General features: G+C 46.1%; 1 protein-coding gene across 4 annotated transcripts in view; it reads left to right on the top strand.

Annotated features, from left to right (window-relative positions):
* Window positions 1-20673, top strand: part of LOC146206862 (mitogen-activated protein kinase kinase kinase 13-like) — a 135250-nt gene that overhangs the window by 102414 nt on the left and 12163 nt on the right. For 2 of the 4 annotated variants that reach the window (XM_084591638.1, XM_084591637.1), the window contains 2 exons: window positions 12760-12818; window positions 19272-19464. In XM_084591638.1, the coding sequence (XP_084447764.1) occupies window positions 12760-12818; window positions 19272-19464 (252 nt within the window). The remainder of the gene's footprint in view (window positions 1-12759; window positions 12819-19271; window positions 19465-20673) is intronic. The other 2 variants (XR_014704551.1, XM_084591639.1) reach the window with 2 other exon arrangements.

Here is a 20673-nt window from a genome sequence, read left to right as displayed (position 1 = left end):
GTAAACAGCTTCCCCCGCTTTCATGTCATTCACTCTGAACAAGCAGAAAAAACTGCCCGTCAAGTCTCACCGTTCCTTGTGACAAAGACTCTCACAGACACATAGGTCCAGGCTACAAAGTCAAAAAGCTACCAAATGGTGACCTCCTCTTAGAAGTGCTGTACAACCACCAGTGCGAAAAGCTAGCAGCTGTTACATCATTCGGTGACGTCCCTGTCACAATTCTCACCACACCGCTCACTCAATACAGTTCGTGGGGTCATTTCAGATAATGACCTCAAGTTTCTGACCGAAGAAGAATTGCTCGAAGGACTCAAGGACCAAAATGTCATCAATGTTTATCGAATCAAGATCAGGCGAGACAACAAAGAGATCCAAACTAAGCACATCGTCTTGACATTTGCGCTGAGCACCCTTCCAGACTCCGTTGAAGTAGGATACACAAAGCTGCAACTCAGACTGTACATACCTAACCCACGTCGCTGTTATAACTGCCAGAGATATGGCCACAGCTCCCAGAGCTGCCGAGGCCGACTCACCTGAGCAAAATGTGCCTCAAATGAACATGCCACTGACAACTGCCAAACTGAACCAAACCTTTGCGTAAACTGTGAGGGCAACCACCCAGCATACTCAAGATCCTGCCCAACATGGAAGAAAGAAAAAGAAATTGTAACCTTAAAAGTCACTGAGAACATTACATTCGGAGAGGCGAGAAAGCGGCTTTCATTGGTCCAAAGCCCAACTTACTCCGTTGTGACGCAACAGGGCGCAGCGTCACAGCGTGCTTTGGCACCCGCCCAGGTCACGGGTAGTGACCCTGGTGTGGAGCCATCCGCGCCCACGGTGGCTGCAGCTGGCGCTGCTCCACCACCCCCAAAGCAGGCTTCGCGACCTTCCAGGTCTGCGGGGCCCAAGGCCTCTTCTCACACGGGGAGGCCTACTTCAAGCGTTCCGGTGTGTTGTCCGCGGTCATCCAGCGTGTCTGAGGACGCGATGGACACGACAACACAGGGTAGTCCTGTGCCGTCATGTGAAAGACGGCGGGACTCCTTAGAGCGTGCAAAAAAGGACAAGCCCCGAATCACGGGGCCAAAAACAACGTAGTCTCTATTTTACTCATATAGCTTAAGATGGCTTTTGTAATAAACTGGAATTGCAGGGGACTGCTTAATAACTTAAGCGACATAAAAGACATTTTAGCAACATATTCACCTGTGGCCTTATGTCTGCAGGAAACAAACCTGAGTCCTCTACATGTGAATATTCTTAAAAAATACAGTCTTCCGCCGTGATCGAGAGCAGGCATGCAGGCTCTTGGGTGGTGTTGCCATCATAGTTAAAAACAATATTGCAGCTCGTGAACATAGGCTCAAAACTCGGCTAGAAGCAGTAGCTGCCACACTTATCACGTATAAAACAATCACAATTTGCAGTATTTATATAGAGCCACACTTAAAAATAACACTCCATGATATCGAAGACCTTTTCAGCCAACTGCCAGATCCATGCGTAGTAGTTGGCGATTTTAACGCCCACTCATCTTTCTGGGGCAGTGAAAAAACTGACACGAGGGGCCAAATTTTAGAAGACTTTATTCTGTGCAATAATATCTGCTTACTTAACACCGGAAAACCCACTTACTGCTCCCCGAGCTCCGGTAAAATGAGTTTTATTGATTTATCTTTCTGCTCATCATCGGTTTTTAGCGATTTTAAATGGGATGTCTTAGATAATCCGCATGGAAGTGATCACCTACCTACAACAATCAGTCTAACATCATCACCATCTATAATTCAAACCAAACCAAGATTTTGGAAGCTGCATTTAGCAGACTGGAAGCTTTTTAAAGAGAAAGCAGACTTAGGAAAACTATTTGCCGAAGATTTTAATGTCGACGAGTTAAATGAAAGATTTACCTCTTGTATTTTAGCCGCCGCACGCCAAGCCATCCCTCAATCATCTGGAGTTGTGAGACAGAACTCTAAAATGTGGTGGACAAAAGACTGCAGGGCGGCAAAAAAAAAAAAAAAAATAAGGCGTGGAGTATATTTCGCAGGTACCCCACACAAATCTCCTAATTTTCAAAAAGGCTAGAGCTAAAGCGCGCTATGTACGTCGTACTGCTGAAAAAGCTTCATGGCAGCATTACATCTCTTCTATAAACAGTCATATAACATCCAAGGATATGTGGGCACAAGTAAATAAATTAAATGGCAAGTACTCTCCCCGTTTACAGTTCCTCTCCTTACAGACCCAAATACCCAGACAAGCATTCAAGAGCAAGCGGACATTTTAGGTGAACATTTTTTCATGGTATCTAGCTCATCACATTATTCAGAATCATTTTTAAAGTATAAAAGCCAAGCAGAAAGACAGAAATTACCTACTACTGGCAGCGTGCACGAATCATACAACAGTCCCCTTACACTACAAGAAATAAACACAGTTCTCTCTTCCGGCAAACGTACAGCACCAGGCCCAGATGAAATACACTATCAAATGCTAGCCCATCTTTCTGAATCCTCAGTTGAAGCACTCTTAAAATTTTTTAACAAGGTATGGATGTCAGGAGAAATACCGCAGGCCTGGAAGAAAGCCATTATTGTTCCGTTACTGAAACATGGAAAGCCACCAACATCCCCAAGCAGTTATAGGCCCATAGCACTAACGAGTTGTATCGCTAAATCGTTTGAAAGTGTTCTAAATATCAGGCTCATGTTTACACTTGAATCTCGCAAACTTCTCGACACCCGCCAATGTGGATTTAGAAAAGGATGTTCGACAACTGATCATCTTGTGCGCTTGGAAAATACGGTACGAGAAGCATTTATATGCAGACAACACTGCCTTGCCGTATTTTTTGATTTAGAAAAAGCTTATGACACGACGTGGAGGTATGGAATCCTACGTGACCTGGGAGACCTTGGCATCCACGGCAGAATGTTAAAATGCTTGAAAGAGTTTTTGTCCGACCGTTCTTTCCAAGTTCGTCTCGGTGCTACTCTGTCAAAACGTTTCACTCAGGAGAATGGTGTCCCTCAGGGGTGCATCTTGAGTACCACGCTGTTTATAGTAAAAATGAACTCCATAGTAAAAATAATCCCAACGACCATCATGCATTCAGTCTATGTCGATGACCTACAAATAGCATGTACATCCTCTAATATATCAACGTGTGAGAGACAAATTCAATTAACAGTGAATAAACTAGCGAAATGGGCAGATAGAAATGGTTTCAGGTTCTCTGCACAGAAATCAATAGCCGTTTTATTCTCACTTAGACGAGGTTTGCAAGTGGACCCTACAGTTTACCTCAATGACATTGCTCTCCCAGTAAAACACGAACATAATTTTCTAGGCATTACTTTCGACAGAAAGCTTACTTTCCTCCCCCACATAAACATCCTTAAAAAGAAAGCCTCCCAATCTTTAAATATACTTAAAGTGCTGTCACGTAAACGCTGGGGATCCGACAGGACATGCCTTCTGCAGATTTATCGTTCAGTTGTACGTTCGAGCTTGGACTACGGTTGCATAGTCTACGGTTCCGCAAGACCCTCATACCTAAAACGACTAGACCCAGTCCACAACCTAGGTCTGCGTCTTTCGACCGGGGCATACAGGACGTCGCCTGTGCGAAGTCTGTATGTAGAAACCAACGAACCATCTCTTGAGGACAGAAGAACCATGCTAACTTGTTCATACATTCTTAAGATCCGTTCGCTACCAACACACCTCTGCTACCCCATAGTAACAAAGTGCCCGTCCAGAACCCTGTTCAACAACAAACCGCAAGCAGTCAGACCCCTCCTCCTCCGCTTTGAACAGATGTGCGAAGAAATAAAAATACTCGATACACTCCCCGACATTGCACAATGCCCTGATCCATTACCCCCTTGGTATAAATTTCCCTGTGTATGCGACCTTACTTTAACACAGTTTGACAAACAACAAACTCCACACGAACACATATTACAAGAATTCCTGACATTAGAGGAAAAATACAAAGACCACAATACATTTTATACCGATGGTTCTAAAACTACCTCATATGTTGGTAGTGGTGTCGTAGAAAACAATCGCCAGAAATCAGTTAGGTTGCCCAATTGTGCATCAGTGTTCACTGCAGAAAGTTATGCCATATCCATAGCTGTGGAAAAAATAATAAAATGCAATATTGAAAAGAGTATAATCTACACTGACTCCCTCAGCTTAATCACAGCATTGCACTCTAAAAATGCAACAGAACCTTTAGTGGGAAAAATAATACATTGTATAACATCAGCCGAAACACGAGGCTACAAAATTAAATTCTGCTGGGTACCTAGCCATGTCGGAATCGTAGGTAACGAGACAGCTGACGAATGTGCAGCAGCTGCCCGAAAAGCAAAAATAGAAAAAGTAAATGTACCACGCAAAGATGTTTTGAAATTCATACAAAAAAAGCTCAGGGAAAAATGGCAAGCCTCATGGAAAAATGAAATAAACAACAAACTACACGTCGTGAAACCAGTTGTCGAAGAATGGAAGTCATGCAGTCACCAGAAACGCTTCATGGAGGTAATATTATGTCGCCTTCGAATAGGACACACGCATCTTACTCATAGTTTCATTCTTAAAAAAGAAGATGAACCCATATGTGAAGACTGTGGACATGGACTGACGATAAACCACATTTTAATTTCATGTAAAAAACTCGAAAGCTACGGAAAAAGCATTTCACTCAATTTTACACCAAACAGATACCATTCCATCCATCACTTCTCCTAGGAGAGAATGCAATTGTAGACATTTCATGTGTTTTTAGTTTCTCAGAAGAAACATCTTTCCTGAACAAGCTATGATATCTTAACACTTCATTCCTTCTAAAAAAAAAAAACAAAACCATAATATACCTTGTGCTTGGCGCATGATAGCCTGAGTTGCTTATGCGCCATAAAACACAACACAACAACAACAACAACAACAATGAGTCATGTGTCGACCTATTGGAGAGGCAACGGCGCGAGCCCTTGTACGTGACGCGTCATAGCACACACACCAGCCAAATAAAAATAAACTGCAAACCTGCGGCAGATGGCAGAACAACCCTTGAACCCCTAACCGCACGTACACTCCGCGAAACGCGCACGGAGCGACCGCACCCCCCAGCAAAGAAGGTAGCAGGGGTGGGTGGGGTCGCTCCATACTCTTCAGTATATACGTAGCAATACCACGCAGGGTGAAAATACGAACTTGTAGAAAGATTTGACAGATGGCGCAGCCTGTCCAAGCTCGCCAGCTTCGCGCTCAGTTTGAATGCACGATAGAGAACATACCGGTACGTTTGTAACAGCGAAAGGGTTAAAGGGTCCCAGAAAGGGGGGGTCTGAGGTTGGTTAGATAATGCTTGTGTTTTGTGAGTACAGGTCACTGGGCATTCATGCCACATACAAAGGCTCAAAAGCAAGCCGATAATTTACAATACATTGTTAAAAATTGCCACCTCTGCAATTCACGGCGACCAGCAGTGCTGGTCTTTCGCTCGATATCTGGCTTACTGCATCACTCTGGCTTATTGCGTCGCCAGCTCGAGGGCTATCATTGGTCCGCCATGCCAACGTCACACCCTGCATTTACAAAAATAAAAGCGCTAGATACTACAAATTTTATTTTTTGGGAATAATTTATCAGTTCAGAAAGAAATTAAGTCATTTGTGTGTAGGATTATTGTGTGTGGAGCGTGCGGTATCAAAAATGAGTGCCGCTTTCCGGTTTTCTGTCCTGTCATCTGCTTGTACTGACCTCACTCCGGTCGTGCGCTGCTCCCTAGTCGTCCTAGGCCTTGTCTGTTTTGCATTAAAGCTATGGCAGACGTCATTTCGGAATCACCCACTTCGTTGCATCTCTAGCATAGCTGCTTGTATGCTCCTGTGCGTGATTCTTGAAGAGGAAAGTAGACTTGCCTTAGCCTCGTTTCCTCATTCCAGGCATTGTACGTTGACACGCGTTCAAACAGGTCGAGCAAGTCTTCCGCATCCTCATCCATCTGTCCTTGGAAGCAGGGGCGCTCCCGGGGCTGAACAAAAATGGCCGGTAGTGTAGACTGGGTCCATAGGTCCGTTCGATTCGCCTTGCACGTGCACCAGTTCACGTCAGTTCAGAAAAAGTTCCGCGTTCATGCAGCGCCAGTTCAGCAGTGCAGACGTAGCGCGACACTAGCGACGATCGGAAACGAACGTCAAAGTGCAGAAGGCGCGCAAGCCTTCTGCTTTGCTGCCCTTGGCGCGCTTGGGTGTCGGGACAGTCGGGTCGTTGCGCGGTGCGGTAGTTCGTTGTGTGTGTACATTCCCGTTTGCTGTGAAAAAAAAAAAATGAACTGCGGTTTATTGCCTACTGTCATGCAAGCAGCTATGGAGCTGGTGGACTCCGATAGCGAAGAAGAGGAGTTCGACGACTTAGTTGCGATGATTGCAATGAAGCTAGTGAGGCTGGACAGGAACCGTGTGCTGCGTTACTGTGAGGACGTTGTGAGCCGATATTTTGACTTCGAGTTCAAACGTCTTTTCCGCCTCTCACGGAGCATGTTTGACGCTCTTGTGGGTTCTTTTAGACAGTCGTCGTTTTTCCCGCACCCCATTGGAGGCCGTCCACAAATTAGTCCAGAAAAAACGTGTCTCGCCGTTCTCAGTTACCTCGGCACACAATGCAGTATGTATTCATTAGCCGACCGGTTTGATATTTCAGTGTCGTCCGTACATGCTTGCATCGAAAGAGTGCTGGAATTTTTGAACAGCATCAGCTCATCGGTGATCGTTTGGCCGAACCGGCAACAGCAAGAGCGCAGCAAGACTGGCTTCTTGGCGAAAGCTGGCGGCAAGGGACCACGTAACACGATCGGCTGCGTGGACGGCTGCCACATAGAAATCAACAAACCTGAGGAGTCACCGCAGTCGTATTACAATAGGAAAAAGTACCCGTCAGTGATTCTTCAAGGCATATGTGATGACCGAAACAAGTTGATTGATGTCTTCATCGGTTTCCCGGGCTCTGCACACGATGCCAGGGTATTTCGGGAGAGCCCATTTTTCGAAGAGGCTGCCGACAAATGCTCCGATGGATACCTTCTTGGGGACTCTGCGTATCCGCTGTTGCCATGCCTGATGACCCCATATCGCGACAACAGGAGCAGCTTTCCAGCATGGAAAAAAAGGTTCAATAGGTTCCACTCGCAACAGCGTGTTGCCATCGAGAACACGTTTGGCTTGCTAAAGCAACGTTTTAGAAGGTTGTATCTAGTCGACGCGGGAAGCATTAAGCAATGCTGCCTAATAATAATGGCCGCATGCGTACTTCACAACGTGTGCAACGACGAGCGAGATTTTTTGCATGTAGCTGCGGAAATCGGTGACAACCTGCGCTGCCGAACTGCATGTGTCGAGCTGCTTTGCTGATGTTTTGTGCCATCGATTACAGCTCTGACGATGCATACACATGAGATAAAACACGCGTGCACGTAACACATTGGAATTTCCTAAACGATGTGTAAAAGGACTTCAAAAAAAAAAAAAAAAACACTACACCATTTTTTTTGTTACTCTCAGTTCTTAAGATTCACGGACGATTAACCTGTAATTCGATATCCAAACTTTGTAGCGATCATCAGTCCGTCCTCTCGCCGGTGATACATGTATACAGTACATTCTTTATGCACCACAAGAGGTACCTCTCGGTGACCATCATGAAAGCACTCCTGGCTAAAAACGAAGACGTATGCACGCGTCCGACTCGCACGCTCGTCTGCCAGCATCTGTGCAGAGTCGATGATATAGCATATGGGGTCACAACTACGCATAGCCGGCGGGGTGGGCGAGCTCCTGTGCCAACTGCACGCAGGCCTTACTTGTACTCGAAATGTGTCCCCAACCCGTGGTGCAAAGTCGCAGCCACGGCAGGTCCGGACGAAATAGGCAACTATCTGGGCACGCTAGGTAACAATTTATTAACCCTAAGGTAAGGCAACAACACACACTGTGGAATAATGTTCTATCCGATAACGTATGAGTTCGGGTGGCTCACCGGGTCGTCGTAGTCATCGACCGGCAAGGAAGGTCAGGGTCATACGTTGAGGGTCTCCGGGTGCAGGTGTGGCAGAGAGATTTTTTCCCTTATGGGCACCGCGGTTTTATCCCTCTCGAGAAGTAATCGGTTGCTTCGCGGGACCAGACAGCGAGAAGCAATGCGTTCTTCCTCGCGTTTGGAATGTTACCTTACCCTTCCCTAAGTTACCAGCGTGATGCTGTGGTGTCGCAGCATTGTATGGGGAGCGAGGAAAACGCTAAGTGCCTTCTTCCCCACCCTCTCCTGGCAAGTGCACATAGTCTCGTGACTCGGCCGCGCTCGTCGCTGGTTAGGAAGGACAATGGGATATACGTGTATCCCCACAAGCGTCAACTCCACGAGGAGACCGGCCGCCGTTGGTCAAACCGCAGAAGACGGTACCAAAGCTACTGACACTGGAGACTGACCCTGGCAGTGCGAGAGAAGAGAGGGGTCTTGTAGAAAGTCATGCTCTGCAGGAGTGCACGCTAATTTGTGCTGAATGAGACAGGGATATGAAGAAGTGCTCCTCCGTGGCAGTCGCCAGTGTGTGTGGACAGCAGCCTGCCCACCTGCAGGCATGCGCTCGCGAACGACCCGAGTCATTCGGGCTGCTGTCGCACACAATTTCGAGAGGTCAAGAAACTGAAGAAACCGTTTGAAAGCTATACAAACGCAGACGAGACGGGATAGGCAGAGACCGATGAATATGTGGGCGATGCTCGGGAAAACAGGCGCGGCAGCCGGAAGTCTGACAACCGAGTGTCACCCGATCCCGATGATGCTTCATGGGCGAGGCGGAGTTCCCGAGCTGTCTTCGTTTTTTTCTGGTGTCTCGGAGTGTTGAGTTGAGGGGAGAGAGGAAGAACGTCATTTTTAATCGCCGATATCTCTAGTGTTAATGAAGCTAGCTGAAAAAAATTACAAGGGTTCAATGCTGCTGAACTAAATATTGAGCGAAAGCATTAGCTGCGGGTGACCGAGCGTTCTTATTCTCTTTTTCTTCTTCCTCAGCCCACATATAAAGCCCCGCTTTAACCAACCCGTATGAACGTGCCTTAGTGGTCTATAGGGGTAATGTGAATGCCAGGGTCCTAGCAGGCTGATTCTGACATAACCGTCCCATGTGAAACGAGAGACCAAAGTTGGCAGCTTCTGCCAGCCCACACATAAAGCCCCGCTTTAGCCAAGCCGTATGAGCGTGCCCAGCTCTCACACTAGTGTCACGTGGGCTGTGATGCCACGGCATCCCATGGATGCGGTCGCGCTACCCAACTCTCAATCTAGTGTCACGTGGGTGCAGCCGCGCCACACTGAAGCTCGAAACCTAGAGTAGTATTGCTTTCACAATAAACTTCTTGCGATGAATTGACTTGTGAGGGAGCACCTATCTCTCGACCGATTTGCTTTACTTCATTTTAGGCATTTCATAGTTCCTTTAAAGCGCCAGGCCACAAGCAGTTGATTCCAGCAGCCAACCAAAAGTGGTCATTTGGGTCACATGCTTTCAGAGCCCAATAGCAGCACGTTTCGTGCAAATTTGCCCCTTTTTTTTTCCGCTTCGGGTGTTCGCTCATGGATGCCGATCGTGACATGGGAATAGCCTGAATGACGATCTTTCGAACGAGACCAGGATAATGCCGGTGGAGCGCCTATTTCTCAGTCTGTGGCCGATCAAAACTCAGCGTGATTTGACCTCAATTTAGAGGGTCAAGCGTTCAGATTTGCAACTTTGGAACTCTAACGTGCAAAATAGGCGGTTTCAACCAAAATTTGCAGATAGTCGTGGAAACGTCTCGGGACCGCAAAAATGCAGAAATAAAAAAATCTGATTGTTAGTCTGATTTTCATTCCCACTTAAGGACTCCGTATTAGGCTTCTGCAATGGTTTTCATCCTGGCCATTATCTGTGCAGTGGCTGCAGTATATAAATCTCACTCTCAACATAGACATTTTTAGTGCACAGCAAGTTTGCACACTGAAATCGTTTACGGTGCTATTAGTCAGCAAAAGTTTTAGGGGTCCACTGTAGCACCATCTAGTAACCCATCATCAGCAATGCAAAGGAAGTGTAGCACTGAAGACAGCTGAAGATACAATAAACCACTCCATGAATTAAAAATTTATCATATACATGGTGGGTTACGTGGAGAATGCGAGGGTCTCAAGGCAGCATTTTAGTTGATGTGATTTTGAATGCCAGATTAAAATGAGAAATCCTCGTTTTTTGGCTACTGGAATGCTCAGTCTATACATCATTTCCACCGTAATTGCATGTCATGTTTTGGTCACTGTATGGTTGCTGAGGACATGCTCCTCAAAACCTTTTTCTTAATAAGGATTAATGCTAGGTGAATGAAAATCACCAGCTTTTGGAGGCCTCTTTCTAAATCTGTTTTTAGCTTCCAAATACAGTCGAACCCGGATATATCGAACTCAAAGGGGATCGCGAAATAGTTCGATATATCGATAATTCGATATACAGAAGTCGGCTTGTGATGGCACTTACGATGCGAAAAAACGATACCGTATTTGTCGCATAATCAACCCACTCGCATAATGAACCCACCCTCCACTTTTGCACCCGAGAATTTAAAAAAAAAAAAAAAATAATGCGTTAAGGCCAGCTCGCTCACATGCAATCGACTGAGCGATCTCAGCGATGAGCGGCAGTGACAGAGCGAAAATTTTCAAACTTGTGGGAACTGCGTCCCTCTCGCCGCTCGAGCCACCGCGGCAGCTCAAAACAAGGTTTCTGTGTCGCCGCAGCGGCAGAAATCGCGAGCATTTTCGCTTGCATGTCGATGGCGTGCGTCAGTCCGTTTCGGTCGTCTCGTCCACAGCTCATTGGCAGCGTGCCAAGATGCTGCGCAGCGATAAAGTCAGGGCGCGTTTATCTTTTGATAGCTCCTGCGGTCGCGGGGAGCGAACTTGGCAGAGTGCCCGTGATGGCTTGATTGCACAAGCCTGGTTCGATTTATCACGCCGCGCTTGGGGTGGGCGTCATGATCGCAGCAGCTGACCGTGTGCTTTCGCTGATTCATACATGCAAGGATAAACGATAAAAAAAAAAAAAAAAAAAAAAAAAAAACCTGTCGCTTCTTAACGTCCGCAGCTGCCACATCTTACGCTACGCCGCTCGTACAGCACAACAATAAAAAAGGATGAAAAAAAAAAAAAAAAGACAGAGCTGCCGCTTCTTAACATCCCCAGGCGCCATAGCCACGTCCGCCGCCGCCCCGCCGCACGCAGAGGGTTCGCAACACACGCTGGAGAAAGCGTCCGACGTCTGTCTGAAAACTGGCTGAGCTGGCTTGGTGCATGCGTTGCGCGTGCTGAAGGAGAGAGATAGCTCGGCAAAAGAGTGGGCACACCCACACACATGGCTTGCAAACGTCATGTGTTGGCGCGCGGGAAACGACAACTGCAGATGCGCGCGCCTTTGAGGAATGGGCGCGGCGCTGCCCAGACCAGCCGTCACCGAACTCTGTCCCCTCTCATTCCTTCCGCGCGTGGCTTGAAAACGTCACGCGGCAAACGGCCAAGGGTTATGTGATCGTCTTTGGGGAAGGCACACTTTCCAGTGTGTGGTGCGGAGTTCGATATATCGAACGACCGGTGAAATTGAGTTCGATATATGACGCGGCTTTCCTATACTTTTACATGGGATTTTCAAGGAGATATCTCGCGAGTTCGATATAACCAAAATTCAATATATCCGGGTTCGATATAACCGGGTTCGACTGTAGCTTGATGCTATTTGTTATGCTTAAGTGAAAAACACTATTGCAGCTACTGGTCACGCTACAAAAAAGTTAGTGCAAGCAACTTTTGAGCACTTCCTCAGCGTTCCCGACAGTGTGCGTTCTTGGCTAGACCGGGAGAAGGCATTGTTCGCACTGTCTCAAATGCTGACAACCATCATGCAATAAAGCTAGGCGTTTATTACATAAAATTATTGTGATGCAAACTGTCTTCAGCAGTTCTTTCGGGCCCATTCAGTAATCACCAAGCACTTAATGTCCCAACAGAGCTTTTGAGCCCCTGCACAGAAATCTTCAGGGGTGCTGTATTTGCCCGACTATACTGCTCAAAATCAAATCATGTGGCCTGGCAACTTTTTCCGAACATTGTACATAAAGTGTTGTGCGCAAAAGCCATAAGCAGTTGAAAAGAAAGCATGATTGTAAAAAGGTCCAGTGAAAAATGCCTAGGAGTGTGAAGCTATTTTTGGGGTGAAAAGGCACAAGGCCTAGTGGCGAAGCTGTAATTTACATAATCAGATCTGCTTGTCCCACAGCTGCTGCGACTTAACTGAGATGTTTCTGGGTGTGATTTTCTTTTATGTGATCAAGGTTGCTTACACAGTCAAACTAACAACAGCAAAATTTTAAAAGAAAATTTTCAATGAAGACATTAGCAACAAGCCAATCAGCATCCAAATGACGTGCAGCTCAGAAAAGCAAAGCAGGAGCCATGAAACCACAGCGACCTCCAGTCATTGTCATGTCTGCCCCATGTCATACCTCTGTTGGGATGCATTCCGAGCGCAGCTGCATGCAAATTAAGGAGAGTCCACGCTGACCAGCTGAATGAATTTCTTAAGGGTGGTTGGATTTGGTTTTGCCTTTAAAAAGCATGAGAATTATGCACACTAAGATACAAACCCTAACGCAGGACTTGACGACCTCGGAAGAGGAGGGTGAAGTGGACGACGAGTACACTGCACGGCAAGGGTAGGTGTTGCTATAGTTGTGCACTGTACAGTAGACTGCCATTACAAAACGCACTCGTAAATGTGGCATCGTGGGGTTGGTATTTTCATAGCAAAAAACGTTTAAAAGGAACTCTTTCACTTGTGCAGCAATCGCAAACACCTCATGAGGCATTCTCAAGGGAAAAAAAAGTATAACATGGCATGTTGTGCCACATGCTGCCTGCCAGATGCCCAGATTGCAGTTACACACTCTCGACTAGAGGGGGCTTGGTTGGCACATTCGAAAGTAGCTTCTGGCAGGGGTCTAAATGGGCCATCAAGCACGGTTTTTCGGCTGTAGTTTTCCCGCTTGGGTTTATGGAATCGTCTTTTTTCTGACAATGGCTACCTGTCGTGCAATCAGCTGCACGATAATACCAGCAAAGAGGTTTATTTGTGATGCACGCTCCTATGCCAAAGTACCATCAATGGTTTGCTGGAAACCTTCTGTAGGCAGCCTATCGCTGTACCGGGTTGTGCTTCAATTGAACCGGGATGGTGTGCAGACTGCGTTGGTTCACGCCGGTAGAAGTGCCGTATAAACGCGTGTATGGGCTGCACCCCTTATTTCCTGAAGCAAACATACGCAAAAAAAATCTGCGTAAGGGCTGCACCCAAACTTTCCACGACCCACACGGCCTTCAAAATGCACATTCATAGGAGCTTCCAGATGCCGCCCACGGGTGGTGTCTGAAGTCATGGGTCATCATCATTATCATATTTTCCACCTGCCGCAAGCTTCCGCATTCCATATCGGCTTCGGTATCGCCAGCCCCAACCACCCCGGCGCCCCAGCTTTGTTTTGCGACTGTCAAAGGCACATGAGTAGTGGTAGTGTCGTTGCCGTGGTCGCACACCATAGTTGCGGCTCTTGTGTGCTCTCTGCTATAGCTTTCGTCGCAAACGGCAATAAAACAGGCGGATGGCAAATGGCAATCACGGTGATACGCTGACCAGGTGGATTAAGAGGGCACCACGACTGTCCTTGGCTAGATTTTGTCCGTGTCTATGTACATTGTATCCCGTAGTTTCGAAGTGACCGAGATTTCAAACAGTTCAGACAGGACTGAAGACAACAACTTGTGGGGTGAACGTGCACCAGAGCACAGCACCAGTTTGGAGTCGGAAGACTCCGCGAGTGACGATTGAATGGTAAATAAACGCCGCACATTCACTGATTGGCTTGCTTTTACTTGAAAATAAATTTTTTTCGTATGTCATGTGCATGAGCCGCACCCCAGAAAATTGACCCTCAAATCTGAAAAAAAAAATGCAGCCCTTGCGCACGTTTATACGGTATGATACTGCTTTTCTAATGGAGTGATATTTCATGGTGTCTGATTGGGCTTTTATTTGTAATGCCTGGTACAGCACTTCTCCGGTATACCTCTTGTTGTCTGCCATTTTTCTTAACCTCCTGATGACCTGCAAGCTTCTATAAGTACTGCTGTGTGAACATAACTGGCATGATGGAATTCAGTTAAAATTTAAGCACACATTAGGCAGGCAAATGATGTCATAAAGCTGTGTCATCACCTTCCATTGACATGATGCGCAATCAGCTGCCTGCAGAGTGCACCAGTGCAGCTCTTTGAAAGATGAATGTCCAGATTTCCATCATCGCTCACCTTTGTTATGAGAAAATTCAGTCATAAAGGGGTTGGGACACCAAATTATGAGGCTCTATAAAAGCATGTTATGGTTTCCTCTGTATATATAAGGTCACCTATGGCCAAGTATTGGACAGAAAAAAATGCTTAAAATTTATTCCAATTCTGCTCTAAAAAGTCCTTAAATGCTTTCTCTCTCATGATCGAGACTAATTGCTAGCATGATAATTAATGACGTATGAAGCTAAGAACGATATCAGTGAATACTAGTGACGTTAAAGCACAGTGGCGTGACGTACCATGAACAACGCCATGACGCACGGCATCGGCTAGCCACTGCATCGGTGGTCGGCGACTCGGTGGGCTCATTGGCAGGCATCGCCATTTGCACCGACATCGGCACCTGTGCGAAACCTTCTCGCCGACGATACTACGACCTGACTAGCTTCTTTCTGTAGTTTATTTGAATTACAAAGAAGTGAAACAAAACTACATGAGTATCTACACTCATCGCAAACACCGATCAAATTTGTATTGAGTAGACCTATAGAGAGTCCACAGGGTTCATGTGTGCAATGTCGGTGATTGGGAAGGATAGTTAGGAAGTTTTAGTGAATGAAGGTGAACATCGAGTTTAGTTTCAACAGCAGTGATCTGAAATAATCAATTCTTTACATCCTAGGAATCGCACAGAATGAGCAGAAAGCGCCACTGTCGGACGACGTGACCTAGTTTGCTGATGAATGCTGCCCACACCCAGTAGCAGTTGTCGACTCATTGATCGGTATTTTGAGGGCACCTTAAACAGCTTTGACTACTAAAAATGGGCTCCGAGCATCTAGAAAAGCAGTTTAAATTCGAGTATAGTGCTAGTGAAATCAGAGGAAACAGATACACTGGGTGATAAATGCATGTACTACAAAGCTGTGAAGCATTCATTAGCGTGCTTCTTGCAGAGTTATAGCACTGTGTAAACAACTAAGCAGCATTTCAGAGCACATCATCCCACGTGAAGTTGCTAGCTGCGTACACATAGCTGTAAACATAAGCAGAACTGAGGTGCAGGTTGATCTATCATGGTGCATTCTGTGGGAATCACACTTAGGCGTGTAATTGCTGAATCTTGTGGTATTTTTATGAAGCATTCATTTAGCAAATACGTGGGCAGTTTGAAAAAAGCAGCAGAAGAAAGCAAGCAGCAAATAATGACAGCCACAGGACGATTGTGGCGGCGCAGCTGAGGGTGAAAGTGGAATTACGGCATTGAAATGTGAAAAGGGGCTCTCAGGGCTGTGGGCCACCTATCCACCAAGAATCAGCCTTGCATTGTGTGACCAAGCTAAATAAGCGAACCACTCCTTTGAGAACACGATGCCGCCCTCGCTTTCTCAGCATGTGATTGTGCCAACCTTGGCAAACTGCCACACACACTGGGTGTACTTGAGCAGACGTCACAACAGGCATCATGACTTTTTGGGACCCACGTAACCAAGTTTGCTGCTCTTCCCAGCACATCCCGGCACTGAGAAACTGAAATTGCTCAGTCTGAATAGTGAAATCATAACAATATGACATGTTTCAAACAAAGAATGAAATCATAACAATATGACAGGTTTCAAACAAAGAATGAGCCAACCAAAAAAATTGTCTGAACCCCTTTAAGATTAACCTCACTGCCTTTCCACTAGTTCTCTTTGGCACTAGCAAGCTAGGAACAAGATGTTTAAATGCATGGCCACCTAATGGTGATCAACTCTGCTGGGCACCCAGCTGCTGTGGTGAGTAAGACTGTGAAGAAAACTAGACCAGTGCTGTTTTCAAGTAGAATAATGCTCTCATTTTTCAGCTCACTTCATGCATAGTTCAATTATTCTATTTTATTGGTTGTTTTCATGTAAGATAAGTTTAGGCACTCCTAGCCTGCTCACATATTTTCAGGGAGGCTTTTGTTAAAACAGACTTGTTAAACTTGTTGTTAAAACCAACATATTTTCTTGTCCCTTCATGTTTGTCTTAAAAGGTGTCTGCTGTAGTTGTCACATTGCGTTAAACCAAAGGAAATACAGCGTTAAGTTTTAGACGAACCACACAGAAAGACGGACGGGACAGGCGCTGTGTGGTTCTTTCTGTGTGGTTCGTCTAAAACTTAGCGCTGTATTTCCTTTGGTTTAACGCAATGTCACACCAACTAGCCCAGCAAGAGATACTGTAGTTGTCACAAGTGCCATAATTGAATGCTAATCTGAGAAATTGATCAGCGACTTTTGTACAGGTCTTTCTAGACGAGTCGAAATTTCCTAACACTTGTTATACTTTACCCTGCCATGGTGGTGCAGTGATTAGGGCACTCGAATATTGTGCCCAAGGATCGAATCCCTCTTCAATGGAAGCGAAAAGCAAAGTGTGCGATGTGAGTGCAAAGAACCCCATGTGATGGAAATTTCCAGAGGCCTCCAGTATTGGCCTCGGGATCGAGCAGAGTCGCCACCTAGCGTCATAGTGGCGAACCCTACCCAGTGTGGATGCACGTTCGCGTCGTGTGCCAGCCCGCAGGGATTTACGTGCGCATGTGCAAGAGTGCTTTTTGTTTGTTTCGCAGTTCCTGTGTGCTTTTGCTTACTTATCTGCCTCTTACACAAGAAATATGAACAGGCTTTTACCCCACGCTCCACTAAAAAAAAAAAAAAATACGTGTCCATATTGAGTATGTCATGCTGGAAAGGACATCATCAGTCGCGGTCTTCGGCGCTTGAGATTCTTTGACAAGCGGTGTCTCAAACGGAGCGCTGTTGTCGTTAGGCACCGTGTCAAAGCAAAACAGGTTGCTGCTGCCAATACAACTTAATGCAAACGCTCAAAAATCGTATAGTATTTCCGTTTCTGTTTGGAATACTGCAACTGCTGAAACATGTGACCGCAGTCTGCTGCATAGCAAAATCCAGTTTGAACAAGCCACTCTGTGCCGGTATCCACAATAGAGTTGTCTGAGTACTTCATTTATTTTTTCTTTTTGCTGTTAAGCCTCTGTCACGGTGTCTCAGTGGTGGGGCGCTCGACTGCTGATTTCGAGAACGGGGGATTCGATCCTGGCCGTTTCGAAAGGCGCTCCTCGGCTGTGGAATTTCACTGCACGTTAAACAATCCCACGTGGTCAACCCACCAAAAAAACCATGGCCCGCCCCTACATCATCCGTCATATAGCCGATGTCGCACGTTAAACCCATATATGCATTTAATTTCTTTTTTTTCTGTTGAAGGGTTCTGCGCATCTGTAGCAGTGGTAATGAGCACATTTCGCTTTAGAGAAATGCTCCAACGTTGGAGAAACAAATCCACCTGTTACACTAAATATTACATAATACACACAGATAATGTACACTGGTAGCCCATTAAAATCATTAAAACCCCTTTTCGTCTGTGCTGTCTTTCGAGCAAACTGGCTGTTTCTGACGAGGGGAGTAAAATAGCTTCATACGAGCTTAACCATCGGTGTTTAGTTCGGGAATAAATACATATTTGTAGTCTCATGATAAAATGAACTCCATTTCTTTCAGGATAGTTTTATATCCGGCACCTGTTTTGGAAGTAAACGACAGAATCGCCCCAAGTCACTGCTCAACAATAATTACACTGATAAAGAAATCATCCTTCAAAATGTGTTGCCAGAACATGACAGCGACCGCAGTTTTTACGATGTCTTCGCAGCTACTGATTTGTAGCTTGCACTTTAACTTTACTGAAAATTAATCACTGATGGTCTTAAATTTTGTCAAGTATGTCAAAAATCTGTCACATAGTAAAATTTAGTCATTGAAAAAAAAAAAAAATTACACTACTAATTTACCATTTATAAAAATCACACACATCAGAAATTCCTCAAACTTCCTTCAGTTTCAGCAAATCATTTAGTCATTTCACAGTGCAACACCAGATTATATTCTGCAAGAAGCATCTGCCTTGTTGTGAGCTTAGCAAACTCTGTCCACTTACCGCTCTATGCGTGAGCACTCAACTTTCCTGTGCGGTGAGGTTTTCTGTACAGTGTCGGCGTAATCTCATTTTGGGGGAATACTAATGCCTGGTTGTCTAGCTAGAGTTGATGTCCACTTAGTCTACGGCAACCCGCCGGACAGTACGCTGTCAGTGCTGCATTTCACCTGCTTAATCCTCGTGTCAAGTACGATATAATGAACCAGGCTGCATCGATTTAATCTAGAGTACAGCAGGTCAGAGCACGAGCCTTGATCTCGGTGTGCTTGACACTAAATTTGCCTGTCTCACGCGCACGCTGTTGAAAAGGCGATGTGATATGTCATGTTCAGGCCCAAGTTTCAGGCCTGTGAGCACCGTACAGCGCAAAAAGCGTGCAAAGCGATGCCAGTAAATCTAAAAGACGGGTGATTGCGTGCCTTGTTTTCCTAAAATCCACGCATTTTTTTTGTTTGTTTTTTTTGCTGCATTGGCGAAATCCATAAATTTTTTTCTGTAATATTGGAGTACTCTAAACAGTAAATCGCTAATGCATTGCATAAGACACATTTTCATTGCCAGCAAAATCGGCGTAAACTCTGAAGCAGACATACGCCGCTGGCTGCCGATCCCCTCTATTAGAGCGACGGTGGCGCCACCTCTGGGTTGACCTCACGGCAAATAGCATTTCTCATGGCTTAAGTGGAAAGCGTAAATCAGCCAACAAGCTTGTTAGGCTTTGCTTGGTTTTTGGCTTTTACAGGAAGGCACAGCTAAATGTAGGGAAGAGCAAGGCCAGGGAGAAAGGAAGAGCAATTGCCTTTGAATGCTTTGTGTTGGAAAACCTTGTGCAGGCAGCTGTCGAAAATGCGGCAGGCAGTGAGTGGTCAGTCCATCTCGACCCTCAGCTCGGAGGGCAACCTTTCTGAAGAGGAGGGCAACACGAGTGAGTGCTCCAGCTGCCCTCCCGCTGAGCTGCTGTCTAGCCTATCCAACCCAGACGACTGCGGCCGCACCCCACGCCGTCCGCCGCTGCGTCTCAAGCGGGTAGGCTCTCTGCTGGCGTTTATCCATTCATGGAGCACTAGTACTGCCAAAGCATCTCGTCTTCTGGCAAAATGTTTTTTTTGGTCTACCTTAAAAACCCACGTATAATATGAGGTTGTTCTTCCATTTTGTGATGTCAGGCTTCCTCCTCATATGCCGAGCAAATGCATGCCTGCCAGGTCTCCCGAATTATCCGGGAGACTTGCGAATCTTGATGCTTTTGTATGATTGTACGACCAAAACAGAAATCTCACGGAAATGCTCCAACGTTCAACCAAATCCTTTTTCTAGTCTGGCCACATAGCTCCAAGGCTATCTACCGCTTGACACCGGTTGACACCATGATCAGTGAAAGGTCTAAAAAGCATAGTCGGCCAAGCGCAGTAGTTAAAACTGCCAGAACTACTTTCACTTTGCTGTTTGAGACTGTAGCGCTGCCACCGCTTGGGGCGATTCAGGCGTGGCGCTAAGGTCGGGTTTTGTCTAAAGTTCCAGTGCCTTAATTTCTGCCTATAATGTTTCTACACTAACACCGGTTTTTGCTTGGACAACTTCCGTGTTTTCTTGTGTTCTTTGTTACCTTCGGCAGCTCAGTTGCATGGTCTAGTGCAGTTTCCAAGAAGCGTGTGTTGTGTGTTGTTTAGTGCCGTGTTAACGTAATGTTCGACCATGGCGCTAAGCAAAGAGCGCAAGAAATATCTTCAGGTCTTCCTAAGGCAGTATACTGCTGAGTTTGGATGTATTGTGCCATCCCGAAAAGGCGAGCTTCATGCGTTTTGCGCAGTTTGCAATTTTGATATCAGCATCTCGCACGGCGGCAGAACGGACTTGGCTACACACATTTCGTCAAAGAAGCACTCAAGCAACCTTCAGTGCCAAGACAAGCAACAGTGTCTCCAAGATTTCATCGATGCACAAGACGACAGCGATGTCATTCGTGCGGAGTGCTTGTTTACCGATTTCTTGTTGGAGCATAACGTCCCGCTGAGCACGTGGAACCTCTGTTGCGCAAAATGTTCCCAAAGTCTGACGTTGCGAAGCGCTACGCATGTTCTAGAACCAAGACAACAGCTATTGTCGGTGAAATGACGCGTCACGCACAAGAAAGCACGGTGAGTGCCCTGAAAAAGTGTTTTCAGTTGCCGTAGATGGCAGTAACGACAGCCAAGCGCAGCTGTACCCGATCGTGGTTACGTATTTTGTTGAAGA

Source organism: Amblyomma maculatum, chromosome 1, assembly GCF_055883805.1.
Source record: "Amblyomma maculatum isolate TAMU_Amacu chromosome 1, ASM5588380v1, whole genome shotgun sequence".
Taxonomy (NCBI): domain Eukaryota; kingdom Metazoa; phylum Arthropoda; class Arachnida; order Ixodida; family Ixodidae; genus Amblyomma; species Amblyomma maculatum.
Note: the sequence above shows the minus strand (reverse complement) of the source record. Positions and strands in the feature narration are given on the sequence as shown.